The 27,611-nt window shown below is 32.0% G+C and overlaps 1 protein-coding gene and 1 pseudogene across 11 annotated transcripts in view; one reads left to right on the top strand and one right to left on the bottom strand.

Annotated features, from left to right (window-relative positions):
• The first annotated feature begins 360 nt into the window (after positions 1-360).
• LOC118067457 (uncharacterized) lies at positions 361-1,264 on the top strand (annotated as a pseudogene).
• Positions 1,265-10,891: 9,627 nt separating this feature from the next.
• Positions 10,892-27,611, bottom strand: part of LOC118067749 (G protein alpha q subunit) — a 32,832-nt gene continuing 16,112 nt past the window's right edge. For 3 of the 11 annotated variants that reach the window (XM_035084864.1, XM_035084707.1, XM_035084950.1), the window contains exons 3-10: positions 21,409-21,593; positions 19,607-19,761; positions 19,328-19,456; positions 18,539-18,667; positions 17,809-17,938; positions 17,048-17,201; positions 15,698-15,805; positions 13,551-13,633 (exon numbers count right to left, since the gene is read on the bottom strand). In XM_035084864.1, coding sequence (XP_034940755.1) covers positions 13,551-13,633; positions 15,698-15,805; positions 17,048-17,201; positions 17,809-17,938; positions 18,539-18,667; positions 19,328-19,456; positions 19,607-19,761; positions 21,409-21,593 — 1,073 coding nt within the window. Of the gene's footprint in view, positions 13,634-15,167; positions 15,451-15,697; positions 15,806-16,257; positions 16,887-17,047; positions 17,202-17,808; positions 17,939-18,538; positions 18,668-19,327; positions 19,457-19,606; positions 19,762-21,408; positions 21,594-27,611 lie in introns of those variants that run through there. The other 8 variants (XM_035084784.1, XM_035085030.1, XM_035085534.1 and 5 more) reach the window with 8 other exon arrangements.

Genomic DNA, 27,611 nt, shown 5'->3' with positions numbered 1-27,611 from the left:
ATCAGGGGGTCAGACAGGGGTGTACTCTTAGTGCTATTTTGTTTGACATCTTCATTAATGACCTTGAGGATAAAATTGTCAGGGAGCAGCTCGGAGGGACCGCAATGGGTGAGCTCAAATTTTATGTTGCAGAATACGCAGACGATATTACTATAATAGCAAAGAATGGAAAAGAGTTACAAAAAATGATAAAGGAAGCAGAGAGGTATGTGGCAAAGAACTAGATGGAGATGAATGTCAAAAAAACAGAAATTATGGTATTTAAACACGGGGAGAGAAACTGAGGTACAATTGAGAACACAAGGAGGACGAAATTGAAGTAGTCAACTGTTTTAATCATCTGGGGTATTGGTTCACACAACAAAACTGTGGCACCAAGCACAAGAATGAAATGATTGCAAAAGTACAAAAAGCGATGAATTTAACGTGGGGGATTTATAAAAGAAATGGGAGACATAAGATAAGAGATAGATTGTACTTAATGGACACCTTGGCGAAATCGGCAGCGAGTTATGGGGTTGAGATATGGGGATGGGGCAATTTAAAAAAAATTGCGAGGATACAGGACAGGTTCTGTAAAATGGCGATGGAACTAGCAGGTAATACTCCCAGATATATCTGGAGAAGGGAGCTGGGCATTAAAACTTATGAGTATACAATAAAGGATAGCGCAATAAGATATATAGGGGAAGTCATGGCCATGGGTAAGGAAAGATGGATCAAAATTTGTCTGAGGGAAGAGGTAATGATAACTCTACGGGAAATGGGGGTGGAAGAGGCGCTAAAATGATATACGAGAGAGAGAAAGCGAAGAAAATACACATGATATTATATAAGGGTTGATAAATGGTGAAAGAAGTAGCTGAGGGATGAAAAAGAAAACATTGACAACTCAACATACAACAAATGATATAAATTAATGCTACCAGATGAAACAGGAGTGGAGTACTGGAATAAATGGGAGTATAGTGGGTGGAATAAAGAAATCTGGGCGCGAATGAGATGTGGGAACATTGTCAGAGCTTTCAAAAAAGGATTTAAGGTATGAAAGTGTAGGCTGTGTGGGGCAGAGCAGGAGATAATGGCGCATCTAGTTGGATGCACACAAGGCAATGCTCGAATTAGTGTAAGTAGTAGAGAGTTCATTGAAAAATGGATGCATGAAATCAAAAAAATGGGATCAGAGCTAGTGAAAGCAGTGGACTGTTGTTATAAAATTAAAATTAGAAAAAGGAAAGGGAACAAGAATAACTATAATAGATAAATTATAAACTATCTAATTAACTATTAATAATTGATAACAAACACATAAAAAAATAAAATATGTAATGTTAATACTGTACTTAGTGTAATACTGTAAGTAGAAATGTGAAAAAAATGTAAATAATGTAATCAATGGATATGGTTGCGCATAGTATTGGAAAGTGTCATTCCGGTACTTGTAGAAACCTGCTAGGCAAGTCAAGGAGATTGGTTTTTTTCTTTAGTCTTCTAATTCCGCTGCTGCAATCCAGCATGGCGATGGCTAATTGATTTTGATGGTTTTCTAAACGTTGGACGTATCTCGAGCTGAGTGATTGTGTCACATCGAGTACTGGTTTAATGTCCAGGTCGTTATGTGGCGTGTCGTTTGCTACATACCATGATGCGTTAGCTATTATTGGCTGACTATTCTCAGAGTTTTAGATTGAAATCTTTGGACGATATCAATTGTGGTTCGCACACATGATCCCCATAGTTGGATACCGTAGGCCCATATAGGTCTTAGTATGATCTTGTATAAGAGGACTTTGTTGCTGAAAGACAATTGTGATCTTCTTCCCATTAGCCAGCTCATTTTTTTTCTTAGTTTGATCTCAAGCTCTTTGCGCTTGGTTGTGATGTGCTTTTTCCAAGTCAGCTTGCTGTCTGGGTGCATGCCCAGGTATTTGACATTATCTGCTACGGTTAGTGGATGGTTGTTTGGGGTGACTGGAGGACAAGTTTTATTAGTGAGTGCAAATGTTACTTGCACTAACTTGGCTTCACTAGCTTTGATTTTTCACTTAGCAAGCCATGTTTGAATCAAGTTGAGATGATTCTGGAGGATATTTGAAGCTTCTTCAGGGTGATCGTGGACTGCTACAATAGCTATATCATCAGCAAAAATTACAACAGCAACGCTATTGTCGGTTGGAAGGTCTGAGGGGAAAAGTGAGTATAGTGTAGGTCCCATCACGCTCCCTTGAGGAACTCTTGCCTTTATATGATGAATTATTGATGTGCTGCTTCCACATTGGATTTGAAATTTTCTATTTTCAACGTATGATTTGAGTAGTAGGTAGAAATTAGGGATAAGTGTCTTGATTTTGTATAGAAGTCCAGGGTGCCATCCTATGTCGAATGCTTGCTATATGTCCAAGAATGCAGCTGTACAGCATTTCTTTTTCTCAAGCGCATCAGCTACGATGTTGGTGACTCTATAAACCTGTTCAATAGTTGAGTGCTTTTTCCTGAACCCAAATTGATGGTTTGGAATAAGGTCAAGGGTATCTATTATAGAGTTCAGTCTCCTAAGTAGTAGCTTTTCGAAAAGTTTTGATATCACTAGTAACAAACTAATGAGCCTGTATGATGATGGTTTGTCTGTTGGTTTTCCAGGCTTTGGTATGACTATTACTTTTGCAAGCTTCCACTGCGACGGAAACTATGATTGTCGAATTATTGCATTGAATAGTGATGTGAGATAAACCACTCCTATTTTCGAAAGCTCCTTGATCATTTTAGGAGTGATGCTGTCGTGTCCAGGTGCTTTTTTGGGCTGAGGTTCTTTTTTAGTAGGTGACAAATTTCATTTGGTGTAATATGTGTGATTGGTAGGTCCATAGGTAGTGAGCTATCTAGGTATCGTTGTATTTCTAGGTCGTGTACTATTTGACTAAAATCTGAGGTTTTTGGAGTAAAAGCTGATTGGAAGTGCCTTGCAAACACTTCTGCTTTTTCATCATAGCTTTTAATCTAGCTTCCATCTTCTTTACGTACTGGTACGTTTGGCTGTTATAGTCTTTTTAGGTACTTAGTGGCGTTCCAGAGATAGAGTAGTTTTTTTTATCTGTAGAATGTCGACTTAACTGCCATTGCCTGCGAAGTTTTCTTGTCTCCAAGATCTTTTCTCTTAAATATCTAGAATAATTTTGTTCTTAATCTTTTGCATTTTCTATATTCTCGTTGGTTTTCAGGTGATGATTCATTGTTATTTGACTATCTATGAGTTCTCTATAAGTATCCCAGTCTGTGTTAGCGTTATGTAGAAATGGGCTTCTGGAGTTGTTTGTTTGGTTTGCACAGAGTGCGATTAGCACAGGTGTATGATCAGAGGAGATGTCATTACTCACACTGATACTCATGCTCATTCTGGCTATTCCCTTTGCGACGAAGATGTCCAGTACGTCAGGAACTTTTTGCAGATCTGTACGCCAGTATGTAGTTGTCAGCCTGGAGCCCCAGTGCTGATGTTTAGCATTATAATTTTCATACAATAATCCCTCACTATAACATAGCGGAGAAAAAAATTTATTAACGCACCGTCGATGGGCCAATCAATGAAAACTATGATCTCTATTGGCTATCGATTTTCTCGAAGACGAAGACACTACCGGCGTCAAGCAGTCAGCCATAACGTGGAACATTGACAGGTTGTCAGCTGATTGATCGCCGCTTGGGCAGCTGCATTAATATACCACACAGACGTGGGTATAGAGGTGGACCCCTTCTCGTAAGTATAGCTGGTAACTCTGCCCTTATTATAGCGGGACAGGGGCTAAGAGCCACCATCACCACTCAAGGCTCTGCCTTGATGTGGAGTCCTTGACAGGTGTGTGTGTGTGGGAAAAAATGTGTCTTAAGGGAGAGAATGTAATGATGAAAGAATGGCAAACGCGAAATCGTAGAATCTACTAAGTATCATAGCAGAAGCGGTAGAGATAAATGAATAAATTAATTAATTAATGAGCAAATAAATGAGTAAAAAAATGAACATAAACTTTGACATACTTTAGCATACTTCCTAAATATTAATAAATAAATAAATAAAAAATGGATCCGAACCATGTCCACGATCGCAGGCTACCGCCTCAGGAGGTCAGCTGGTCTTTACCATATTGCTGGAACCATCAAGTGAGACAAGAACAAATATCAAAACACGCGGAGGTTGAAAGCTGAAAAAGGGTAGTGAGGTTCTCTCGGGGCACGGATGATCTAGCGTGCCCCTACCCCCGGAGGGTTCTGAGCTGCCTTGTTGTCATGTCATCCCTCTCCCGAAAATATTGTATGACGATACTGCGAAGCTTATTGCACCTTTCATATTTGGTTGGTCGTAAACAAGGATTCACCCTTTGGTTTTCTAGTTGACAAAGGTGTTTCTCGAGGCCCTGAGCGGCCCCTCTACTGTGGCTCCTGTGATGTAGGCTAGGGAATGTGCTAGGCTATTTTCTTTTAATTTAATCAGAAAGTAATACGTAGCAATAATAGTACGCCATGGTACTTATTCTCGGCTAAGGGAGTTGCCAAAAGTCATAATAAATGACTTTAACTGATTATTTATTTTATTTTGCTTTATATTATTTATTTTCTATTCTTATACTATGTCTTATTATATTACCATGCAATGTATCATTTTCTTTTAGAACTGCACATAAACTAACCGCCCTAGTAATTTTATGTTTTCCAGAAACAATACGTATCTCGATACAACACGTATCACCGGGACTGCCACCCTTAAGGCAATAAAAGCAAATATGGAATCAAGTGTACTTGAAAAATATCTGCAAGGAAAACCGGCCCCATTCGGAGTTTGCGGTGGGGCCATTATTTACGCGTGGGGCCAGAAAGGCTGCAAGAAACGACTGAAATCCACACCAACAACCAGAGTGGATCAAGAAGGCGATCCTGGAACTTGGACATCTCAGCACCCGCTGAAGCCCGAAACGTTCGAAGGGGTGTCTGGTTAGCCGCGCGCGCGCTGCCTTCTGGCGCTCCCGCTAACGACCGGTCTCCGAACCTGGCCACGCGCGTCGCGATATGAACTGGTCCAGTCCAAGGAATGCCTTGTGCTCCTAAATCGACTGGATGCTCGAGTAAACCCAATACGCAGGGTACTTCGAATCCGTAAATGCTCAGTGAGCCTAACCCTACCAAACATACGCAGCCCCCCCCCCGGAGGGGGCCGCATACTAAGCATAGAAAAGGTATCTTTTGACTTCTCGCAATGGAAGTCCGCTGCTAGAGCTCGGCAACAAGTTTCCGCAGAGGCAACCGATATCAATATTAATAATAATAATACTACCAATAGGTTGCAACGCTACCGCGATCAGGGCAAGTTGCCTTAATCCCTGACCGTGTAGGTGCCAATCTACCCAACAAATTTACTTATTTAATGATTCTTACCTGTGGACGCCACTCGTTTTTTAGGCCAGAAAACGAGAAACCTGGGAAAGCTGGCTAGCTCTGGTTTACCTGAAAACCGCGAAAAAATACTCGCGAACACAAATAATCTTTACACCAATTGTATATGTTTAATCAAGGACTTTTATTAACGTAAAATTAAATTTATTTGAATTAATTAATGCAAAGAAAATTAATATCTCGATTAACAATTTCGTTAACGCGAAAATCTATATATTTAATTGATTCACAAAATTATACAAATATCAAAAATAATCGATTCAATTTAATAATAATAATAATTGGAATTTAATTGAACTTAATCGTGAATGAAATCAATTATAATAACCTACGATACTTATTAATGTGACTAAATAATAGTAATAATCACGCGAGAACGTTCTCGAAAGCATTTATTTCTTGAAACAAAGAAATTCCTCAGCGAGGAACAAGGACAGATGGTCCTAGACGAAATTACTGGTACCGGATCGCAAAGCACATACTCTCTCTCTCTCCCACTTGCACACAGGGAATATAGAAAGGAAAGAGATAGTAGATAGATGTAGATGGTTTCAGCTTACGGAAGCTCCTCGTCGTCTAAGTATCCCAGACCCCTGGTCCAACGGGGCTTACTTCCTCGGCGAGACATCCACAAACTATCTGCGACTGGTACACTGAACAATAACTGGTCCTTTGAACAGGTGGTAGAGTACACCAACCAACAATGGAATAACTTCACCTCGCAACGTCGAGGGCTTTTTCAATAAATGTAGCCTAACTGGCACTTCACTGTTGCTCTCGCAACGTCGAGAGACTTGTTTTCATAATTTTATTTCAATTATTACTCCGCAACGTCGGAGAAAAGATGATTGCAGAGAATCAGAGAAGAGAACTTGACACCACGTGCTTACTCTTTCGACAACAACTCCACAATGGCGTCTTTATGTAAAATTTCTAGCCGGCTGACCACGTGGTGATGATAGCGCTGCCAAAAATAAACTATTTTGACCTAATTGGTAAATTAGGTCAATCAATGATCGACAGGTCGATAACGTATCGACCTGCTGAAGGGCTGGGTGACACTCGATTCACCCATCTCGTTACAAGGTATAATTAAAATTATAATCAAAACAACACGGCATGCGAACCACGGGACAATTAAGATGGTGATAGTACCGTCCCGACTCCAGGTGGTCGGGCGCCGTCCCAAAATACCACAAAGAACGCTGCTATTAGAAGAACGGACGAGCTCCGTCTTCTCCAATTAAATCTTCATATCAACATTAACTCCATAAAAGAAGCGTCTGCACTTGAAAGAAAAGCAACTGGATGTACTGTTATTACAGGAGCCCTACTCCACGAATGCCGATTTACAAGGCTACGCAGTTAGAGGATTTGGTTAAGCCATTGTCAAAATACCGATACCGCCAGCAGGTAAGAAGGTACTTCCAAGCGATTAAAAAGAGCGAAAACAAAGAGCTGGAAAGATTTCTTCACAACCCACGTAAACGAGGAGAAATGGGGTGTCATACACTAGCTTGCGGACGACGAGATTCGAGCCGAAAAAGTTATAAATGCGCTTCGCACTGAAGAGGGTGGTGGAACCCTGGATTTTACGGAAACAGCGGATAATTCGCGAATGCGTTGGGGACTTAATTACCACAGTTGTCTAACTATATATAGGGAGTGCTTCCTGACGGTGGTCGCTTATACATCCCCGGCAAGAAGCGATTTATGTTACGCTAAAGATTGGCTGACGCTTGCGGCTGCGCAGAGAGGCGTCTTGGGAGTTGTCGCGCACGCTTGCGCATCTACCCCGAGGGACGGCCTTTGCGTGGTGGTAGGCGTTCCGCCTATATGCATAGCGATTGATGATCTCAATGCGCTATATACACTTCGTACTGACGAAGCAGTTACATACAACAATGTTAGAATTTCTCTGAATGACAATACGTCAGAAGAATCGTCGACGCCGATGATAAGCCTCAGGTTATAAACACTCAAAATATGGCAGACAGAATAGGATGCGTCCGAGACGCGTCGCAAAACATACCAATTCTTCCCGAACATAGCAGATAGGCTTGATGATAATCGGATACGCCTAAACAACCTAATGACATCAATATTCACAGGACATGGCATATTTCGTGCACATCGTGCACAATATGCCACCGAAACGGAACCAACCTGCCCTAATTGCAATAGCGGAGACGACGACACAGTGAAGCACTTCCTGCTGCACTGTCCCGCATATAGAGACAAACGTAGTGATCTCATATCGGTCATACGTTCGGAAACGAACGTTGACCTCAGCCTAACGTGGCCTGAAATTGCGCCAAAATTCGTCCAAACAAAGGACACATGTAAGGCACTCGAACAATTTGTCAAGGCGTGTGCGGAAGAAAAATTGTTCGAAGAAATTAGAAGAATCCGCGAGAGGGTGAGAGAAAAGAGGAGGTGTTGAATCAGGCCATTGGCATTCCATAGGACAATCTGATATGAGGAGATCATTTCTGGTTGGTAAGACTTTGTGTTAATACGGTTAGTAGGTTTAGCATGGTATTTAATAGCTGAGTTTGATGCTTTAAGATTGACTGAAATTATTTGATTGAGTATCGTTACTTGTAATACTCGTGTAAATGGGGCTCGGTCTGACGTCTACCCGGACTGGTGGGGTTGTGTTGGTCTGTGAGAGCATTTGGGGAGAGTTGCTTGCACGTTCCGTATGTTAGTAGAGCGATGCCACTGAGGCTTTTATTGATTTTGCTTTCTCTTTTCCAGTATTCTCTTATACTCACTACAACCTTTAGAATCAGCAGTATGAGGTGCTTCACATAATGCACATTTTGCTGAGATATCTTTACTTTTGGTACAGTTTTTGGAGTCATGATCTTTACCACATTCAACACATCGAAAGGGTCTATTCTAGTATGTTTTGGAGTGATCATACATCTGACATCTAGTACATTGCACTATAGTTGCATTTTTTTTGGGTGGTTCTATTTGTATCTTAGCATTCAGTAACAAGTCTAATTTATATATTTCTTTGTTATTAGAATTCGGCTCGAGGTCTACAAAAAATAGAGGTAACGGATCCCGAGTACTTTGCGGTAGATATGCGATACGTTACGCACATAATGGCTTTTGTTTTCTAGTGCACTTTTTATGTCATCTAATGGGACCGATGGGTGAAGTGATCTTATCACTACTCTGTTGGCGCGTTCCTGCTTCAGTTGATATGTATGATACATTGCACATTCCGTTTTGTATGTATATTTGTCGCCTTGAGTTGTTTGTTGAATTTTCTCAGCGAGTATCTGAATAGCTTGTACGCCCGGAATAAAGATTGGGAGGGGGGGGGGCTTTAGAATTTTTGTGGTGTTTACTTTCTACGTGTCGGCTGGACTATTACTTGCTTGATCATTTGTAGAGTTTTCTTCTTGCGGAATTTTTGTTAACGGAAAAAGAGGGTTACTCTCTATTGGTGACTACAGGGAATCTACACTGTTTGTGCTTGTACGCTTACGTTTAGCCTGATTTGTTTTTCCTTTGGAAGCTATTTACCACCCATTTGTTTTATTAACTAGCATGAGTTTGATTGTGTCATTTTCACCTGTGTTACTATCGTTGGTTGGACTTGGAGTAAAAGTTGGTGGATTGTCCTGAGTGATTGGAGGTGTTTCTGTCATGGCATCCGCGTCTTCTACATCCACCTGACTATTGCTGTTCTCTGACATTGCTCCTGCTCTGCTTTTTTGGAGTAGTTTTCACGCAGTTACACTTAGAATCACAATGTTTTGAAAATGTTACGACCTATCTACTGTTATTATAACGTCTGAACACTTCAAATGCCTTAATAAGACTTATTGTTTACGGTAAAATGGTAAAATTATAAAAATGTTAAAATGTAACGAGTGGTGTATGGATGACTGCGTTTTATATGAGGTGTAAGGATCCACACCTAAGTTAGAAAGCAATGTTGTTAACTATCTGTACGTAGGCGAGTTAACTGTAACGAGGCGAGTGAGTCGATTGTCACTCAGCCCTTCAGCGGGTCGATACGTTATCGACATGTCGATTAATAGTTGACCTAATTTACCAATTAGGTCAAGATAGTTAATTTTTGACGGCGCTATAATCACCACGTGGCCAGTCGGCTAAATTATTTCCGGAAGAACGCCATTGTGGAAATAGTCTTGAACGAGAACACACGTGGGTTTGTTGTCTTTTCAACATAAAAATCTGCAATCACCTTTTCTCCGACGTTGCGGGGTGTGAACTGTTTACAAATCGTTCATGAAAAGTCTCTCGACGTTGCGAGAGCATAAGTGAAGTGCCAAACTTGCTATAATCCGACAAATCCCTCGACGTTCCGAGACGAACATTATATTATTGTTGGTTGGAGTGTCCAGTGGTGGATCCAGGAAGCTCATTTGGTGTTCCTGCACATTTTTAGATGTCTCGACGAGTATACAAGCCCCGGTGGACCAGGGGGCTGGGTTATCTAGAAGAAGAGATGCTTCAGTAACCCTGAATGACTTCGTACTTTCCTCTGCCTCTTTCCTTTCGCTATATTCCCGAATGCGTGTGAGAGAGTGAGTATAGCCTGGTACCAGTACATACGTTGCGGACCATCTATCCTTTTTCCTCTTGGAGGAATTAACTTTGTTTTGAAAAATAAAAGGCGTCGAGAACGTTCTCGCGAATAAAAGTCTAATCTTCATTAACTGCAGAGTGATTATTATTATTACTATCGTGAACATTGGAATTTCTTTTGAATATCAAAGTTTCTTTTGCAATTAATGTAAATAATCTGGCTCACTGGATTAAGTTGATTATCATCATTATTGAGTAATTATTTTCAAGTCAATTAAATTGTTCTTTTTCGAGTTTTTATAAATTAATGCGTTTCTTTAATTAATTAGTAAAATCTCACTGGTTTTACACTTGATAAAAATAAAGTTTTTGTTTTGATTAACAAACTGCTCGTGATTAAGATTAATTATTGAATAAAATTTTTGTGGAAAGTTTATTTGTGTTCGCGGGAGACATTTTTTTGCGGTTTTTAGGTGTATTAAAGCTAGCCAGCTTTTCCAGGTTTCTCGTTTTGGGGCCTAAAAACAAGTGATGTCCACAGGTAGGATTAATAATTGATAAATTTTTTTTGGGTAAATTAGCACCTACACGGTCAGGGATTGAGGCAACTTGCCCTGACCGCGGTAGCGTTACAGTGTATGGAAAATATTGTAAAACGCCAAGACTCAATTATAATATTTTGAAATTAAAACTAATGATTATTTCTTTACGCTTAGAAAATATGAATGGGATTTATTGTGAAAATCAATTTTACAAACTATTCGTATTTCATAATTGATGTATATTATTTATTATAAATAAGTTAGAAACATTGATTTCATTTGGGTTTGGTAGGTGTTTACATTTTATACACACAGAAAGAATACCCAACATATTATGTGATCAGAAAAATGTATACTTTTGACAAGAAATGATTTACAAATGAATTGTAGCCACAAGTTCGTATTTTGTTTGTGATCGCTTTCGTTTTTACATTAACGAATAGAACATTTCGTACATTCCGATCTTATTTCATGTTTAAAATTTTTCTCATACTTACCAATTTGCATATATGCAGTAATTACGCACGATTCATTCTCTTTTTATTCTCTCAATTTCTGTCGTAACATTAATACACTCATCCAAATTCTTCACGTTCGAACTTACTAATCTCATCTGTAACGTTTACATACGCTTTAAAACATTCACTCTATTATTTAGCACGCATTCGCATAAAATTTTGTTATTGTAGTATCATTATTATAGTCACGTACATGTTCCGCAAAATATCTCACTCAGATATACTAAAAATTAAGCAGTATTTTTTGATAATAGCAGTAAATTCTATACCTGTCAACGATTATATCCCTAGTGAACATCACATATATTTCATATACGGTGCCTATGAGCAAAATTGTTAACAAGTAAAGTATTTCCTTCTATCTTTCTGTTATCTTTTAATATTACGCTTTATTCAATGTATTGATTTATTTCATTTTCTTAATACAAATTTAGTGTCTCAAATAAAGTAAGTATAAAGTATGCTGCCCGATGTGCGTTAGATGTTGGTAGCGTTAAGATCAAATAATATTTAAATAAGTATAAATCTTAACGCCACGGATTAGTTTATTCTTAAACCAATCAACACAACAACATTATTTTAGAAATTTTTTTATTTGTGCGAGTATTCTCTAAGTATGCATTCATTTAATTCAATTTCAGAAGAGAATGTTGTACTTTACTCTTTGAATATTTTTTGAATTAAATTAAACGGAAAAACGTAGGTAGTCCTAAATCTAGACGTGGAATTGTTGTTATATTATGCAATAGGTATTCGTATAATTTTTATTAAACAATTTTTAAATTTTTATTTTCAATAAATTATTGTAGAGTAATATGCCGCATCGATATTATTCGATTATCTATGCTTAAAAAAACCAATATAAATGAAATTGTATTAGTTAATACAATAGATAATTTGATAAAAAAATCACAATCGTTTTACAGTGTTTTTAAATCCATTCATTTTAATTTCATGATAAATCTTAAATATCTAGATTTACAGTCAGACTGATGACTAAAATGAAAAATTTTCTGTTGTTTTTTTTATTTTATCGAACAATAGAGAATACCAGCAATGGGCAGCGCGCTAGCCAACATGAGCAAGCGCAGGCAGTGAGCGGTTCATACATACGTACACTGTGAGGTGGATACAACACAAGTAAGAGCATATACCTTGACACTCGTAGTATCCTTTTATTAGAAGTATTTTACCTTGAAAAGGATAATAGTGTGTTTATAGGTCATGTCTCTAACTTTATAAAGTAACGAAATCACAAGAGTGTGATTCAGAGGTTACATTTTGTAAGGAAACATCCCATTTTACATATAGTATTTTCAATATATGTTTATACTACCAATTGCCCCTAAAAAGATGTAAATTATAAAGACAAATCGTGAAATTTTATAAAATAACCTCTGTACACGCCTTGTGCACTAAGTTACCATGAAAATGAAAGTGAGCAGTATAAAGTCTAGTCTCTTTCACCTTCCAACTACGTCATCTTTTATCAGACTGCTGTTATTATTTACTAATAATTTTATAATGTAAAAGATGTTCTTCTTAAAAGAGAAAGGAACATGGAATATTTCGTTACTTCAGAACTCCTATTTTCCTTTCTTTTTTTTCTTATATTGTTAGATGCTTTTTATGTTGTTTCTTTCTATTCTATGTTTCATTTTTATATATTATATATAACAATATTTATACGATGGATTTTGAATTGAGTCACATGCAGAAAATATAAAATTATTTTCATATTAAAAAAATATTAAAATAAAATAAAAAAATAAAATTAAAAAAACTTTGGCCTCGTATCTAACGAAGAGCGAAATAAAACACCACACTAATCAAATGGCACTAGAACCGCTCTCACTTATTTCACCAAATACTTATAATTAAAAAGCTTCGTCCCATATTTCATACCATGATTTTCTTTTGTTTATATCTAACTTCTTTCACTGAGATATCTATCTAAGACAGAACTATACGTTTTTTATGTTTTTAAATTAATATGGTCTTCGAGCTGTTTTAAAGTTCATGAAATTTTATTTAGTTTGTTATATAAAAATCATACAATGTCACAGTCAGGCGAGTTTGATCGACTAAGCAAGGCTATAAAAAGGTAACAAATTCAACACATAGAGTACGAAACTAAATCAGTTTTCTTGGTATCGACAGTGAAAAGTTTAGGAAAGAACGTATAACGCTCAAATTTAGGTCCTTAAATTTTTGTGTCGCTGAAAACATCATAAAATATATTAATCTAGCTAAAATTGGTACACTCGTGTGACCTATTATGCAGATAGCACCACGAGTTATTAACTGTATCCAGTTTCCTTATTCCTTGGTTATTCGTCCGATTAATTTTTTTTCCAACTTTGTTATGTTCTTTCTTGAGTTTCAGTCCTTCAACAAAGTCCCTTTTGTTATTCTTCACTCTAGAAGTCTTGTAAATACAGTTGATTATATTTTGTTTATCACATGGCGCAGCTTACACCAAATTATACTCTTTCAAGTTGAACTGTAGAATCGTATCTCTTACAGCCGCAAATACGAATCTTATATTCTCGGTATCTGAAAATAAAAAAAAAACTATTCACATTTATGAAAAGTTCATTTATTTTTATTTTTTAATGTTAACTTACCAATGGTGAATTGCTTATTATTTAAAAAAACATCATGCAAATGTTATAATATTAAATGCACTTTTAATAACAGCACGATTTATTGTTATTAAAGCTTTCGATTATTTACGAAATGCAAATGGAATTATTAGTATACATGATTTTACTTTATACAGGCATTAACTGATAAGTTTATTTTATTTTTATTGTTTTCCATTTTTAATAAAATGAAAATTGATCCATTAAATTCAACATTTACCAATTTTTATTTGAAGAATATTGTTTTAACATTTACTGTTATTTTTAATGCAGTTTTATCATATTTAATCATGTATTTGTTCAATTTAAATAATATTCAATTCATGATTTTGATACATATTATCTAATATAAAACAACGTTTTTTCTTATATACCATTATATTTTGTAAACCATTTCAATATAATAATTTGATGCATGAAAAATATCATATAAATTTCTTTATTTGAAATTCCGATTTAAAAAATTCAAATGTATTATACATATTTTTTAGATAATCTTTCGTGTAGTTTCATCTGAGCAAGGAGTTTAAATTCAATATTCTAAATTTTCATCTAATATAACAGGATTAACGTTTAAAAACTACTAAACTTTGAGAAATAAAATCAAACCAATAAATTATTTAAATACTTATAAAACTAATACTTCTTGGATTTTTTAATTATGTCAAAATCAATTTCACGAGAAAAATTTTAACGAATTAAATGGATCTTTTAGTTTTGTTCACAATTATTAAAAAATGAAAGGATATTTATTGATACAAAAACAGAATAAACTAACAAAAATATAATATATATGTATTGATATACTTATATGCATATATATATATATAAATCCACCTATATATCTTTGTCGCCTCCGCGTTTTGGAGTAAAATTATTTCATTTTTTTCAAAAAAAGTAGGTATCATAAACTTTAAATTGTGTGCTGTCCGATGTGGCCTGCGGCCGCATCGTTTAAGAAAAAAAAATCACCCTGCAAGTACAGTGTACCAAGCTACAAAAATTTGGTTAGGTGAGGTTAAACATGGAAAAACCTATTTGCCTCCGTTTCGGAGGCAACTACGTCGCCAAATGAGTTCAGAGCGTCATTTCAATATGTTGATACGGAGGCAACAGAGGCATATAGGCGTATTTATACATATATTTGTATATCAATAATAAACATTTAATACATATAAAAGTAATTATTTGTTGATTAGAAAAAATATAATGGTTTCAGGCATAATGCAAAAATGTATCATATTGAAAAAAAAAAAATTAAATCTCATCTAGCTATACTTTCTGATAGATTTTACACACAAAGTATGACTCATCTTCATAATGTGATATCTATTAAACTTTTTAAAAAATATCAATACATGTAATTTTTTGAGTATCATGTATTATTTTAAATATGTAATATTTATTTGTGTACATATTTCCCTCAAAAGAATATCAGATCATAATAATTATCAATAATTTATACATGCAAATATTTTTTTTATTTTCCAGATCAAAAGAACAATATTGGCAGTTGGCAATATTATGATGAGTACAGATATAAATAAATAAAATGTAAATCATGCAGTGAACATTGAAATCCATCAACAAAAGAGAGAATATCTTTTTTCACAAAGATAATAAAAAATATACAAGCTTGTTGCATTCAAGCCAGATTAAATTCCTTAAGTGCGTTCTGCATAATTGTATCTTTTACAGCACAAAAGACAAGCTTGATGTTTTCCGTATCTGTTTAAATATTCCATCACACGCAGCATGCAAAAATATGATTGTTAATCGCAAAGTATTAGTTTCTTAACGATAAATCCATTTTGGAGAAAATCCATTTGATTTAGTATTTACAGTTTTTCACAGCTATACATTACCCAAATGAAAATTCGGCAAGCAATAAAGAAAGATTTATAACGAATATAATAATATAATCTAAGCAATAATATATCAAAGCATTCGATATTATTTCTAGCATAATGCCTACCTGTGGCGCATGTGAAGTGGGAATAAATTATTTTTTCGTTATCAGGATTCAAGTCGACAAACATCTTTAAAATAAATTCTCTAGCTGCGCCGGCCTCTCTTTGGGGGCCTGTAAAGTATACCATGTTGATAAAGCTACAAAGCAATAACTATATTTTAAATATTAAATATCCTACGTATTTTACTTTAAAATATTTTGTATAGTACATTAATTTGCGATAATAAGTAAATATATTTATCACACATATTTTTCTATATCAATTTCGTAAAATTTAGACTACGTTTTTAAATAGAAAATAGTTTACTGACAAACATACTATTGTATTTTAATTGATTATTTTAACAAGTACTGAGTGATGAACTGTTTTTCCAACATCAATTTTTTTTTTAACGTTGATCGCAAAAATAAGTAATTATACGTATAATTATAGAACATTGAAATTTTTTATTGCATATTTTACAAAATGTTTGAGATCAAAAATACTCAAAATACGAGAATAAAGACAAATTAACAATGAATTGGTTATTTTAAGTACTGATAAAATTTTTTCTAAAAAATTTTATTTACGTTTGTACGATGAGATAAGCGACATATAATATTCTGTAATTACTAAAAATATGCAATTTTTAAATTAAAAATACAATTGACGTTGAAACTGTGAAACATGGTTGTAAATTGTTTTATCATTAATGTTAACTTATCTTGAAAGTACTTGACGTGTTTTATTTAAACACGTTTTTTAACTCTGAAATTTATATCATGTATGATAATTCAGAGCAACCATTAAAACAAAATTTGAAGATTTCCATTGATAGTAAATTCCAACAGAAGGTGGTTTGTTAAAAAAAAGAAGATTAACTATAGAAGCTATAATAGTGATCTAGAAAGCTTTAGAAGAACTAGTAGTTGATAAGCTATACTCTGTACGATAGGTCAATAGGACATTAGTATTAATACAATTTACGATTGGACTGATATAAGCTAATAATATTTCAAGGTTTTACATAGAATACTCTAAATATGACTGATCATTGTGACGAGACTAAATCATTAGGATTTTCTCATATTCCAATAATCAGACCTGTGGCAGTAGTAAAATGTGAATAACATTGTCGATCTGGATCGGGATTTGAAGAGAGATAAACTTGTAAGATATATTCTCGCGCAGATACGTGATCCTGTTTTGGGCCTAAACCGATAAAATATCTATGACTTAACAAAGCAATCATTAATATTCGATTTTCATTAGAATTTTATAAATAATTATAATTATTTATTTTTTATTTCTTTAATACTATGCAACTTATCGGCATATTATATCCTAAGTGTTGTAATAGTTTGTTTACTTACCGCTGAACTCTGGAAAATAATCGACAAGATGAGAATACATGATTTTTTCTTCCAAGAGATCTTTCTTATTCAAGAATAGAATAACGGAAGAATGTTGAAACCACGGATATGTTATAATCGTTTTAAACAAAGCTTTACTTTCTTCCATTCGATTCTGTAAATTAATATCAATATATTTCATTTTTCATACTTAACTTTGAACTGTAATTTATCAGAATATAAGACTATTTAAGGAACCATATATATCTAATAAAATCAAAATATTTATTCCTAGTTATTTCAATCTAAAGCATTTTCAATGTTAAGTTGCTATCTATAAACTATTACATCTTGTAGTCATTGTTGATTGTTTTTTAAATGTGCTAATTAAAATCTATAATTTAGATATAGAAATTTTGTATTGAACACACTTCAAAGTGTATCATTTTACGTGCTTTGATTTGTAATGCTTTGAAACTAATTTGTACCAAAAAAAATGAAATCACACTGCAGATCTCAATAGATCGAAATATAATAGACAAGAATTGTTCAACAGCAAAGATTGTAAACAAACTATAAATATTTCAAGTACATTTATGCTATTTAGTATTAAGTATATTTGTGTCTATATTATTATCAAGATTTTTTTTTTTGTAGAAAAGCATCTTTCATGTTATTGATTATCATCATAACAAAAGGTAGTTTATAAAATCGGGTTTTCATATTCAATTTTAACTACATATTACATACATATGCTTCTTTAATTTATATTATCAATTTACCTCATTCTCTGATTCGAATAAAATTTGATCATATTCACTTAAAGCTACTAAAAAAATTATAGATGTGACATTTTCAAAACAATGAATCCATTTTCTTCTTTCCGATCTCTGTCCACCTACATCTACCATTCTGAAAAGCAAATAAAACAATTAATAACTGCAATGGTATAGTAGTAATAATATAATATGATGCATATGCTAATAATTTATGTGAGAGAATCAATCGCTTCTTTTCATGCGTTAAAAAATACGTAGCTGAAAATACAAGTCTGAGAAAAATATTCAACTAAACTCAAGTGTTTTGTAGTTGACCAAAAATTACAAACATACAATAAAATTTAATTGAAATTTCCGTAACTATCAAAAATTTAAAGCGTAAAGCCATTGAAACATTCAGACTCGTAAAATAAATATGAATCTAATATTAAGAAAAAGTATTCATTTTCATGCAGGAAAGTACGAGATAAGCATAATTTAAAATATTCGTTGTAGAACATATTGTAAAAAAACTACTCGTCAGGAACAAAAACGATCAATAATATACATGTAAGTCTAAAGATAATTGGTGATAAAAAAGAAGATATTCCAATGATTGGAAACGATAAATTAACTTTCTGAAGAATATTCTGAATATCTTATTCAGCTAAGTTTTTAAATTTGGAATGTTACGTTTTTCAAAGTCTCTGAATTCTTTTTTATGATCGTAGTGGAACGACTAAGCTATCAATACCTAAATATGATGGAGTCCAGATCGAATGGATATTCAATAATACCAGTTGTAGGAGCTCGAGCCCGAAGGATGTCTTGCTCAGTAGGAAGATAATCAGGTTTTTCGATACGTTCTAGGTCGCTAAGATAACTGTAAAATAAATATTGGCAATGTGATAGAGCATGCCATGCATGGTTAGAAATAAAATTAAAACGTTAACGAAAATACAGCCACTTATCACATGTTGATCGTGCATCTTGCAATACTCCTCTAAAAAACTTTATTAATGCAATTATTATAAAGTGACATGTGTAGATCTATTGAATTTTTAATATTTTTTCATAATACTTGGGTATATTTTACAACCTTTTATAGTTTGCATCTTAACAATACATATTGAAATTTAAAACATTATTTTCATAATAAATTCAATCAAATTTACGTAATACTCTCCTCATTTTTAAATGCCTCAACTTATAAAAATAGATTTGCTATGTTATAAAAATCCATTTTGATGTGGAATCAACTTAGATTTATTTTTAACAAGTTAAAATTTCTATTTCTAAATGGTCAATGTCATTATAATAATATATAATAATTGAAAATTAATTATGAAAATAATAAGATATTGTACATATAATATATTAATTATCAATAGATCTATTTAAAACATACGAAAAACATTCTAAAACATATATTGATAGAAAAAACAATAATAATGCAAATAAGTGAGAATAACGAAGAAAATCTTGATGCAGGCAAATCACAGGCGCAGACAGGCTCCTTTTCCGTTTGTGTCATCTGACATACCTAAAGCGAATTTCTCCCAAGTCAAACGGATATTCAATTATACCAGTAGTGGGCACTCTCACGCGAAGAATGTCCTGTTCTGTAGGAAGATAATTTCGTGCTGCTACTCGGTCTATTTCCATAAGATAGCTGTAACATTATTTTCTAAACATCTGGTTTTTTCTCCCAAATTTGTAAAGTTATTTACAAACAATCATTATTATATTAACGCTTTTTTGCTCAGCAAAGTGTCTATGTTTTAAATGTCAAAATAATATTTTTAATAATAATAATACTAACTATTTGGCTGAATCGGTTAGTTGATATTCTCGTCGACGATCATAACACTCTTGAATTCCAGCATCAGCCCACAAATCTTTAATGGCTTCAACGTACGGACTTTCAAATGACGTTACTGTTTCAAAGTCTATACTTCGTACTAATTCAGCTTTTTCCTGAAAAAATATTTAAAATATATGCAAATCATGAACAAATGATTGATTTAATAAACAAGTAAAAGGATAGATAAGTAACAATAAGTTAAATATCTTTATTTGAAAATTTTGAAATATTTTGAGTAAGATAAATAATGTAATTTTGATTTCTTTTTTAGCTTTTATTTATAGACATTGGACTTATTTTTTTTATGACTTTCTATGATTGACTCTGAAATCGGTTATGATAACTTATTCATGAATAAGAACTGAATGTACATTTAGTTTATTATTGCTTTAACTTATTATCATTGGGTTTAGGATCGAATGATTCATTCCACTTTCACTAAGGTTTCAAAATGTTAGAAAAGCATTTGAATATTTTTCGATTGTAATCGATCTGAAAAATACAATTTAAAAAATTTTTAAATAAAAATTGAGTAAGCTAATGATGTACATTCGAGCTTAAGAATTGATTTTCTATTGACTTTTTTATCTTATATATATATATATAATGATCTCGTGTCACGATGTATGTTTAGGATAAACTCTGAAACGACTGAATCGATTTTGATCAAATATCGTAACTATCTGTAATTTGGTTCAACTTAAAAGATAATATAGTTTTTGTTTATATAAATTGTTTGTAACAATTGTATTTGTTATAAACAATCAAAAACGGAATCTATGCAATATATTTGAGTTCTTCCAACGAGTGATTTTTTCTTTTGCTAAACAAAAGTTACCAACCATGTGACGTGAATACAAACATATTCTTCTCGTTTATAATTATTTAATTTTTTATAAACGATTGAAAACGAGCTCTATGTGAGATATTTGAGTTTTTCCAACGGGAAATTTTTTCTCTCATCAAAAATAAGCTACTAACCAGGTAACAAGAATGTAAACGAACTTTATTTGTTATAAAAATTCGATTTGTAATATCCATTTGAGAACAGGATTAATAAATGAGAGTTCCTTTAACGAATTGTTTCGTGTAACAGAGCAAAGTTACTGACTAAGTGACATAAATGAAAATGGGTTTATTCTGTTTATAACAATTAAATCGTCGTAAAGGAGCAGATCTCACAATGAAATTGAAATTTTTCCATCTATATTAATACTTACGAATTTATTTTTTGTTTTTAATACAATCACAAAGAAATACGAATCTGGAATTGGCTCATTCAAATAACGAGTTTACTATTTAAAACTTCTTCCAATCAATTTTTTATTATGTAAAGTAATTATGCACATCACGCAGACGAACTCGCGGGAATCAGCTAGTGATTTAATAAATATAATTTATCATTGCATCAATTACATAAAAAATTTGAATTAAGGGTAAATACTAATAGATTTATTGTCGTATAAAATAACAGTTTTATAAAATCATTTTTTTTGAATAAGTGTTCAATAAAAACATCATTTAAATAAGTTATTTAACTAATTGGGATGAGAAAAATATTTATAATTATTGGATCTTTAGTTTATTTAAAAATTTTATTTCCTTCAAGTTAATAATATTAAAAATATTTTATTTTTAGACTTACTGTACAATTTTCATTTAACTTAAATCTACTATATTTTGTAAATAATACTTCTACTATAAATGTTAATAATATCTTTACTTTCGTTTGATTTTTTTTTACAAATAAATATACTTACTATATTAGAAGAATCACCGTATTGAATTTTGAGAAGATCCATCGCCCTAATCATAGATTGCATTGCCATAAATATATTTTGGTATACAAGTTTGATAAAACCTCTTTTGTCTTCATCTGAATATCCAGATCCATGGATAATTCTCATCTGTTTAATAAAAGTCGATTTTCCCGATTCACCAGTACCTGAAAAAATATAAAAATTACATTTTTACTTTCGATGAAATAAAATGAAAATAATCTACGCTATATAGAGTTTAAAAACTTCTCTTTAGAAATCAGTTTTAAATCGTTGTACAACTCTAACATCTTTTAGTTATTTATAATCGCTTTTCAAAAGTGATTTAATCTATGGTCTGTGATTGACAATTGTGTATTGAACATCTTTTAGGGTAAGTTATTTAATATGTTTTGATTTACAATAAAAGTTTCTATAAAAAATGACATAAGTTTAAATTGTAGGACATTAATAGTAATAAAATTTATGATTTATGGCTTTATTTTTTCATATACTTCACATAAAATCAATAAGAAAAAAAAATTTCCTTTGGAAATTAATGAAAATTACAGTGAAACTTCGTGATAAAAAAAACTGAGGATAGTCTGAAAACAAAATTTCTGAATGATTGCTGACATCAAATAAAAAAGTGAAAAAATAAATGAATTTACTAGGGTAGATGCTAGGAAGTCAAATCAATATCTTTGAATCTTAACGTTCTCACTCCGCATGCTCTCAATACCCTAGATTATTATCATTAAAATTTTTGATCAAAAGTCAAAGATGTAACACAGAATTACTAGAACCTAATTATAAATTTTTTTATCCTGTAAAACAAGCTCTAGTTAATTGACAAAATATTAGTATCTTCAATAGAAATTAGCTTCGTATTCCTAATATTTTTTTATATTTTATCTATTTTTCAGACCTGATTATTTATTTATTGTTATTCAAACGATTATTTATTCCACAAATATATTTTTATATTTATTTGCAAAATATTATCATATTGTAATTATTGAAAACAAAATATTGAGAGCCAATAAATATTTAGTTACGTGTTATATAGTACAAGATAAAAGTACTGAAACCGATTGATAAATTTTAATACTGATCTTAAATGATTTTTACTGACATGAGTGATATTTGATGAATTATTTAATAGTAATAACAACATTTTATGAGATAATGACATCTGAGATTAGATCATTAATTAATCAACCGTTTACTATCAATTAATATTAAAAATAACTTATTCAAAATATATTACTTGAACCTGAATCATTTGAGTGCTCCATAAACATTTGTTATCAGCACTCCAAAATATTCTATAGAAAAGTCTGCATTATAAAATTCCAAACGACTTTTTAATCCATTTAGATTAATGATCAAAATTTAGAATAAAACTCATATCATCAGAGACTAACACTTTGATGATTTCTATTTCAATGTCTTAATGTTAAGCGATAAATAAAACTCTACATGGGTGCTACTTTTTCTATTAAAGCATTAAAAAATTAAGTAAGTTATTGCTATATAATATTTATGTAATTGAATAAATAAACTTATCAATAATTATAAACTATCTCCATATTTGTATTAAAATATCATATATACTATAACGATGAAAAGCATAAAAGAGATTATACTGTACTCAAAAAGGTTAAAATATATAAATACATACTATATATTTGATTATGTTGAAGCTTTCGTCGTAGCGCGTCGCTGTCGTTCCCGTTATAAAAGCATGAATGAAAACTGTTGACGATAGTTTTCTCTATATGTATATACTACTATATACGAGTACAATTTCTCGAGCTTTCTAATAAATAATCGTGTACCACCATTTGACTATTTTTTCCTTTTTCTCGTAAAATACCATTCTCTGTCTATTTTATTGTATGCTATTTGTCAATTTATTTTTTTTATTGTAAATATAAAAGATATTAAATCGTAAATTTGCTCTCTTTTCAAAGTAGTAAAGTAATAGCATCGACTTGTTATCTAAAATTGTTCTATTCTATTTTGTATTCAATTTTCATTGATTGTACCAAATTTTTCACTCACAAACTATTTTATATTGAAATTTGATATGAATCTTTCACAGGGGGAATCATATTGGAGATAATGCAACATAGACAAGTTTCATAAATAAATTAATAACGTTTTTACCATCACATAACAGTCAAATTTTCTCGATAATGAATTTTTTACGTTTATGTTTTGAGTGAATTAGAATATGGTGTATTTTTAATAATGCATTAAAGATTAAAATTTAACTTAACCGCATGATTTATCGAGGGATAACTGAACTCTTATTAGATACTCAATAGCTTCTTTCTGATTTGCCAATTTTTTGTATAAAAAAATGATAATGTAACATGTGAAATCCCATCAAGCCCCATGATGAAATTTCAAAGTTGTTAACAAGAATTAAGCAATTAAGAAGTGTTTACCATATTCATTGGAAAATGTATTTATTAAAGCTCATACAATTTTCCATCAAATAGTACGATATTGGTATTTTTTTGAGTAGGTAAACTTGAAATTTATTTTTAACAGAAATTTTTCCTCAGGCGAATTATTCAGTCTTCGACATTACTTTTGGTAGAAAGTGCATTGTATTGAGAGCTGAAGCATAATCAATAAGGATAGTCGCGTCGTTAGATAAAGAAAGAAAGAAAGGCAGAGCTGTGTAGGGATTGTGTTGGAGGAAGAAACATCAGAACAAGTATAGTAGAATATCGGGTCGTCGGTACCGTAACCGGGGTGGTGAGGTAGTTGTCGGCATCTATCGACCCAGTGCTATATAGTGCTGCTTCAACCCCACTGTTTCTGGAAAGTATAACGCATCAAAACTACCTGTATGTTTTTTTACTCATTTGTATTTTCACTAGCAAATTTGTCAAATGTTTGGATTTTCAGTAAATCTACGATAAATATAATCGATCAGAGTTTTAACCAGCAAAAAATATCTGTTTGATAATATTGAAATTTTGTTTATTAAAACAAGATCTAATGCTATTGGTAATTAATGGTATGACAATATTGTTTGAATATAACGATGGAAAGAGAGAAACAATGTGAGCATTGAGTTTCGTAGAATTAAAAGTAGATAAATATTTACTACAATGTATCGTATTATAAAAATTTATGTATCATCTTAATGAGAACTAAAAAATTCTGCATTTTATTTTACTTAATTGAATGTAACATGTGAAGTTCTTACTTTTTAATATTGAAAACTATGTTAATTGAATGACATTTCAAATACAAATGTATGTGAAGTTGAATTTTATTATTTAATTCCCTCTATTTGTACTTGAAACTTTCTAAAATTTTAAACTTCATGATTTTTCGTAGAAAAAAAATGGAACAAAGTTCAACAACCCCAAGTTCCAACTCCCCCATTTCTACTTTGAGAATCTTTTCTATTCTGATTTCCTGTACTAGAATTAGGTAAATTTCGATTTTTCGAAAGCAAAGAGAAAAAACTTGTACAGAATTTCAACATGGACCCAGAGCTTCTTTCACTTACTCTTTTAGAAACTGTGAGAACACATGGGGAGTATACTTTTTCGAGATTCTGTACTCTGTATCCTACACAATATATTTCTAAACCTCCGCTGGTTATTCTGCGAAAGTCAAAATTTTAAAAATTCGATATAATGATACCATGTTTATTCACAACTACCCCAGAAAAAAAAACTTAGAGTTTATTGACTTGGATTTTTTAAAAATTGATGCCCTTAAAAAGTTTCATGTGAATAAACTATTGATTAAAAATTCACTATTTATTAAATACCATTACGATTTGAAGTCCGACTAAGGATTTATACATAGATTTTTCAATTCTTTTTCAAATTGTCAATTATGTATTAATTTATTTATCAATTATTATATTCGTTAATAATTTTCAAGTTCCCCAAGTTACAGAAATACATCCGATTTTGCGAATTTTGAACTTTGACGTAGAAGAATACGAGACAAGACAGCTTTTTCGATTTTTGGTAACTTAATGAGACAAAACGAATCCTCCGAAGCTGTTAATACAAAAGTTAACATTGAGTTGAAAATATGCTTATCACTAAAATTACATTATTATGTGAAGAAGTCATTTCAAAATTCAAAAAGCCGTCTTGCCCCATGGTTGTGTCGAATACGACAGTTTTCTAGTGGATATGTGTGAGCGCATGTGTCTGTATTTTCGTCTCGATTTCCTCAGGAGCAAAAAATGATATCAACGTGAGACCAATTGCGTTCGACAGGTAATTGCGCAAATTAAAACTGATTAGGTTTTCAGCAAAATCGGTCTAGTCATTTTTCATGCAGACTAAAAAACTGAAAAAAATAGTAAACAAACTAAATCCTATCATTCTTTCCACTGGGAAGTTAGTCGTGGGGACCTTTTGGGTCACACTCGACCACCGGAGAGGACTGATATTTCAATTGAAATGGTTAAAAAAGATTAGAAATAGATATTAACTTAAAAAAATGTACTTTGAAGTTCGCTATTTCCTGAGCCAAAACCAGTCACTCTACTTGAAACTAGCGAGCCTATAATATTAGATTCAGTAACGCATTTTTGTCAATTTTCTCACTTATAAGCAGTAATTACTTCACTAATAATAAATAAAGAATCAACTCTCACTCACTCCATATTCAATTCACAATTCGTTCTCAAAACACTTCACAAATAGAAACTATGTGCATTGAATAAAAAGCATGTCTAAAAATATTTTTGAAGATATATTTACGAAGAAAATTGATATTAAAGTAGGGGAAGGGAGGGCAAAGTGGAACGTGGGGGCAAGCACTCGAGAAAATTTACTAATTTATTAAAATAAGTTTAAAACGTTTATCAAACTGTTTATCCACAAATGCTTTCTAATCGTACTTTTGTCATTTTCAATTATAACTCTTCAAATACATAGTGTTTAAGAGGAGTTTTAAATACTTTTTAAACTCATTACAAGATGTATTATACAGTAGTAGACTGAGCGATGACTGACTAGACGACTGACTAGAAAACTACCTGAAGATTAAAAGTAAAATTTTCATTAAAGTCTTGAAAAAAAGCTCAATGATGTCGCCACTGAGACAGAGCAAAAGAAATTTAAAACTTTTTGGAATAATTTTTCATAAAAATAAAAATCCTAAAAATTCCTACTATTCAAAATTTGACACATTTTTAAAAAAGAATTTTTAAACAATACAATTTTAATTTTGAAAAATTTTAAATTCTATTTAGTGTTATTTTTACCTATATAGAGTACTTAAACAATTTTAAATTAATGAATATGTTTTTCACAATGCAAAGAATATATCGGCCAATGTCTGAATGGATCTAAACCGTTATTCGAAAGAAACGATTTTTTCCAACAACTATATCTTTTTTCTCGGATTTCTTGTTTTATTATAAATTGTAAGGTGTAGATCCGAATAATTCTTTATTTTCTCGTGCTTAATATGTTTGTTATGAATCGCTTGGTAAAATTTACTCAAAAACCGACAGTAAAGTAGATTTACCAAACTGCTTGGTAAATTTTACCCACACATTATAGTTAATTTTTCAAGTCAAATTTTCTCAGTGTGAGCGACACGAAAAGGAAGGAATTGTAAATTATACTCCAATAAATAGTAGCCTATCGCTTCGGATACAAAAATATCAATAAGCAATTGTTTAATTAGTATACATTACATATAAGTTTTTCTTATAAAAATTTTAATATGAATCAAAATTTTGAACCATACAAAAAAAAATATAAAATACTACAATTGAAGTGTGTAATAAAATTTTTACAAGAAAAAATTGTAATGTATACTAATTAAACAATTGCTTATTGCTGTTTTTGTACCCAAAGCGATAGGCTACTATTTATTGGAGTAAAATTTATAATTCCTTTTTCTCTGTAAAAATCCGTAACTTTTATTCCTTAAAAAAGTTGTCCATATATTAGCTGGTGAATCAGTAAAAATGATTTCTTAAAAAGTAAAATTCACCGACTGTTTTTTTCCTTACAGAAAAAATGTTTACATTTTTGAAAGTTTGTAAGTAAAAATTGGTATCTCACACTGGTAAAAAGATTTATTTAGCGAGAATAAATACGTTCATCGAAATTCTTTTTTAGCATTTTTGTAATACAAATAAATACTGTTCATAACCAAGTGAATATTTCGTTATGGTAAATAAAGTTATTTTGTGT

Source organism: Chelonus insularis, unplaced genomic scaffold, assembly GCF_013357705.1.
Source record: "Chelonus insularis isolate UGA/USDA-ARS -01 unplaced genomic scaffold, ASM1335770v1 contig_110_pilon, whole genome shotgun sequence".
In the NCBI taxonomy this organism is placed as follows: Eukaryota; Metazoa; Arthropoda; class Insecta; order Hymenoptera; family Braconidae; genus Chelonus; species Chelonus insularis.
This window is presented reverse-complemented; position numbering and strand designations above follow the sequence as displayed.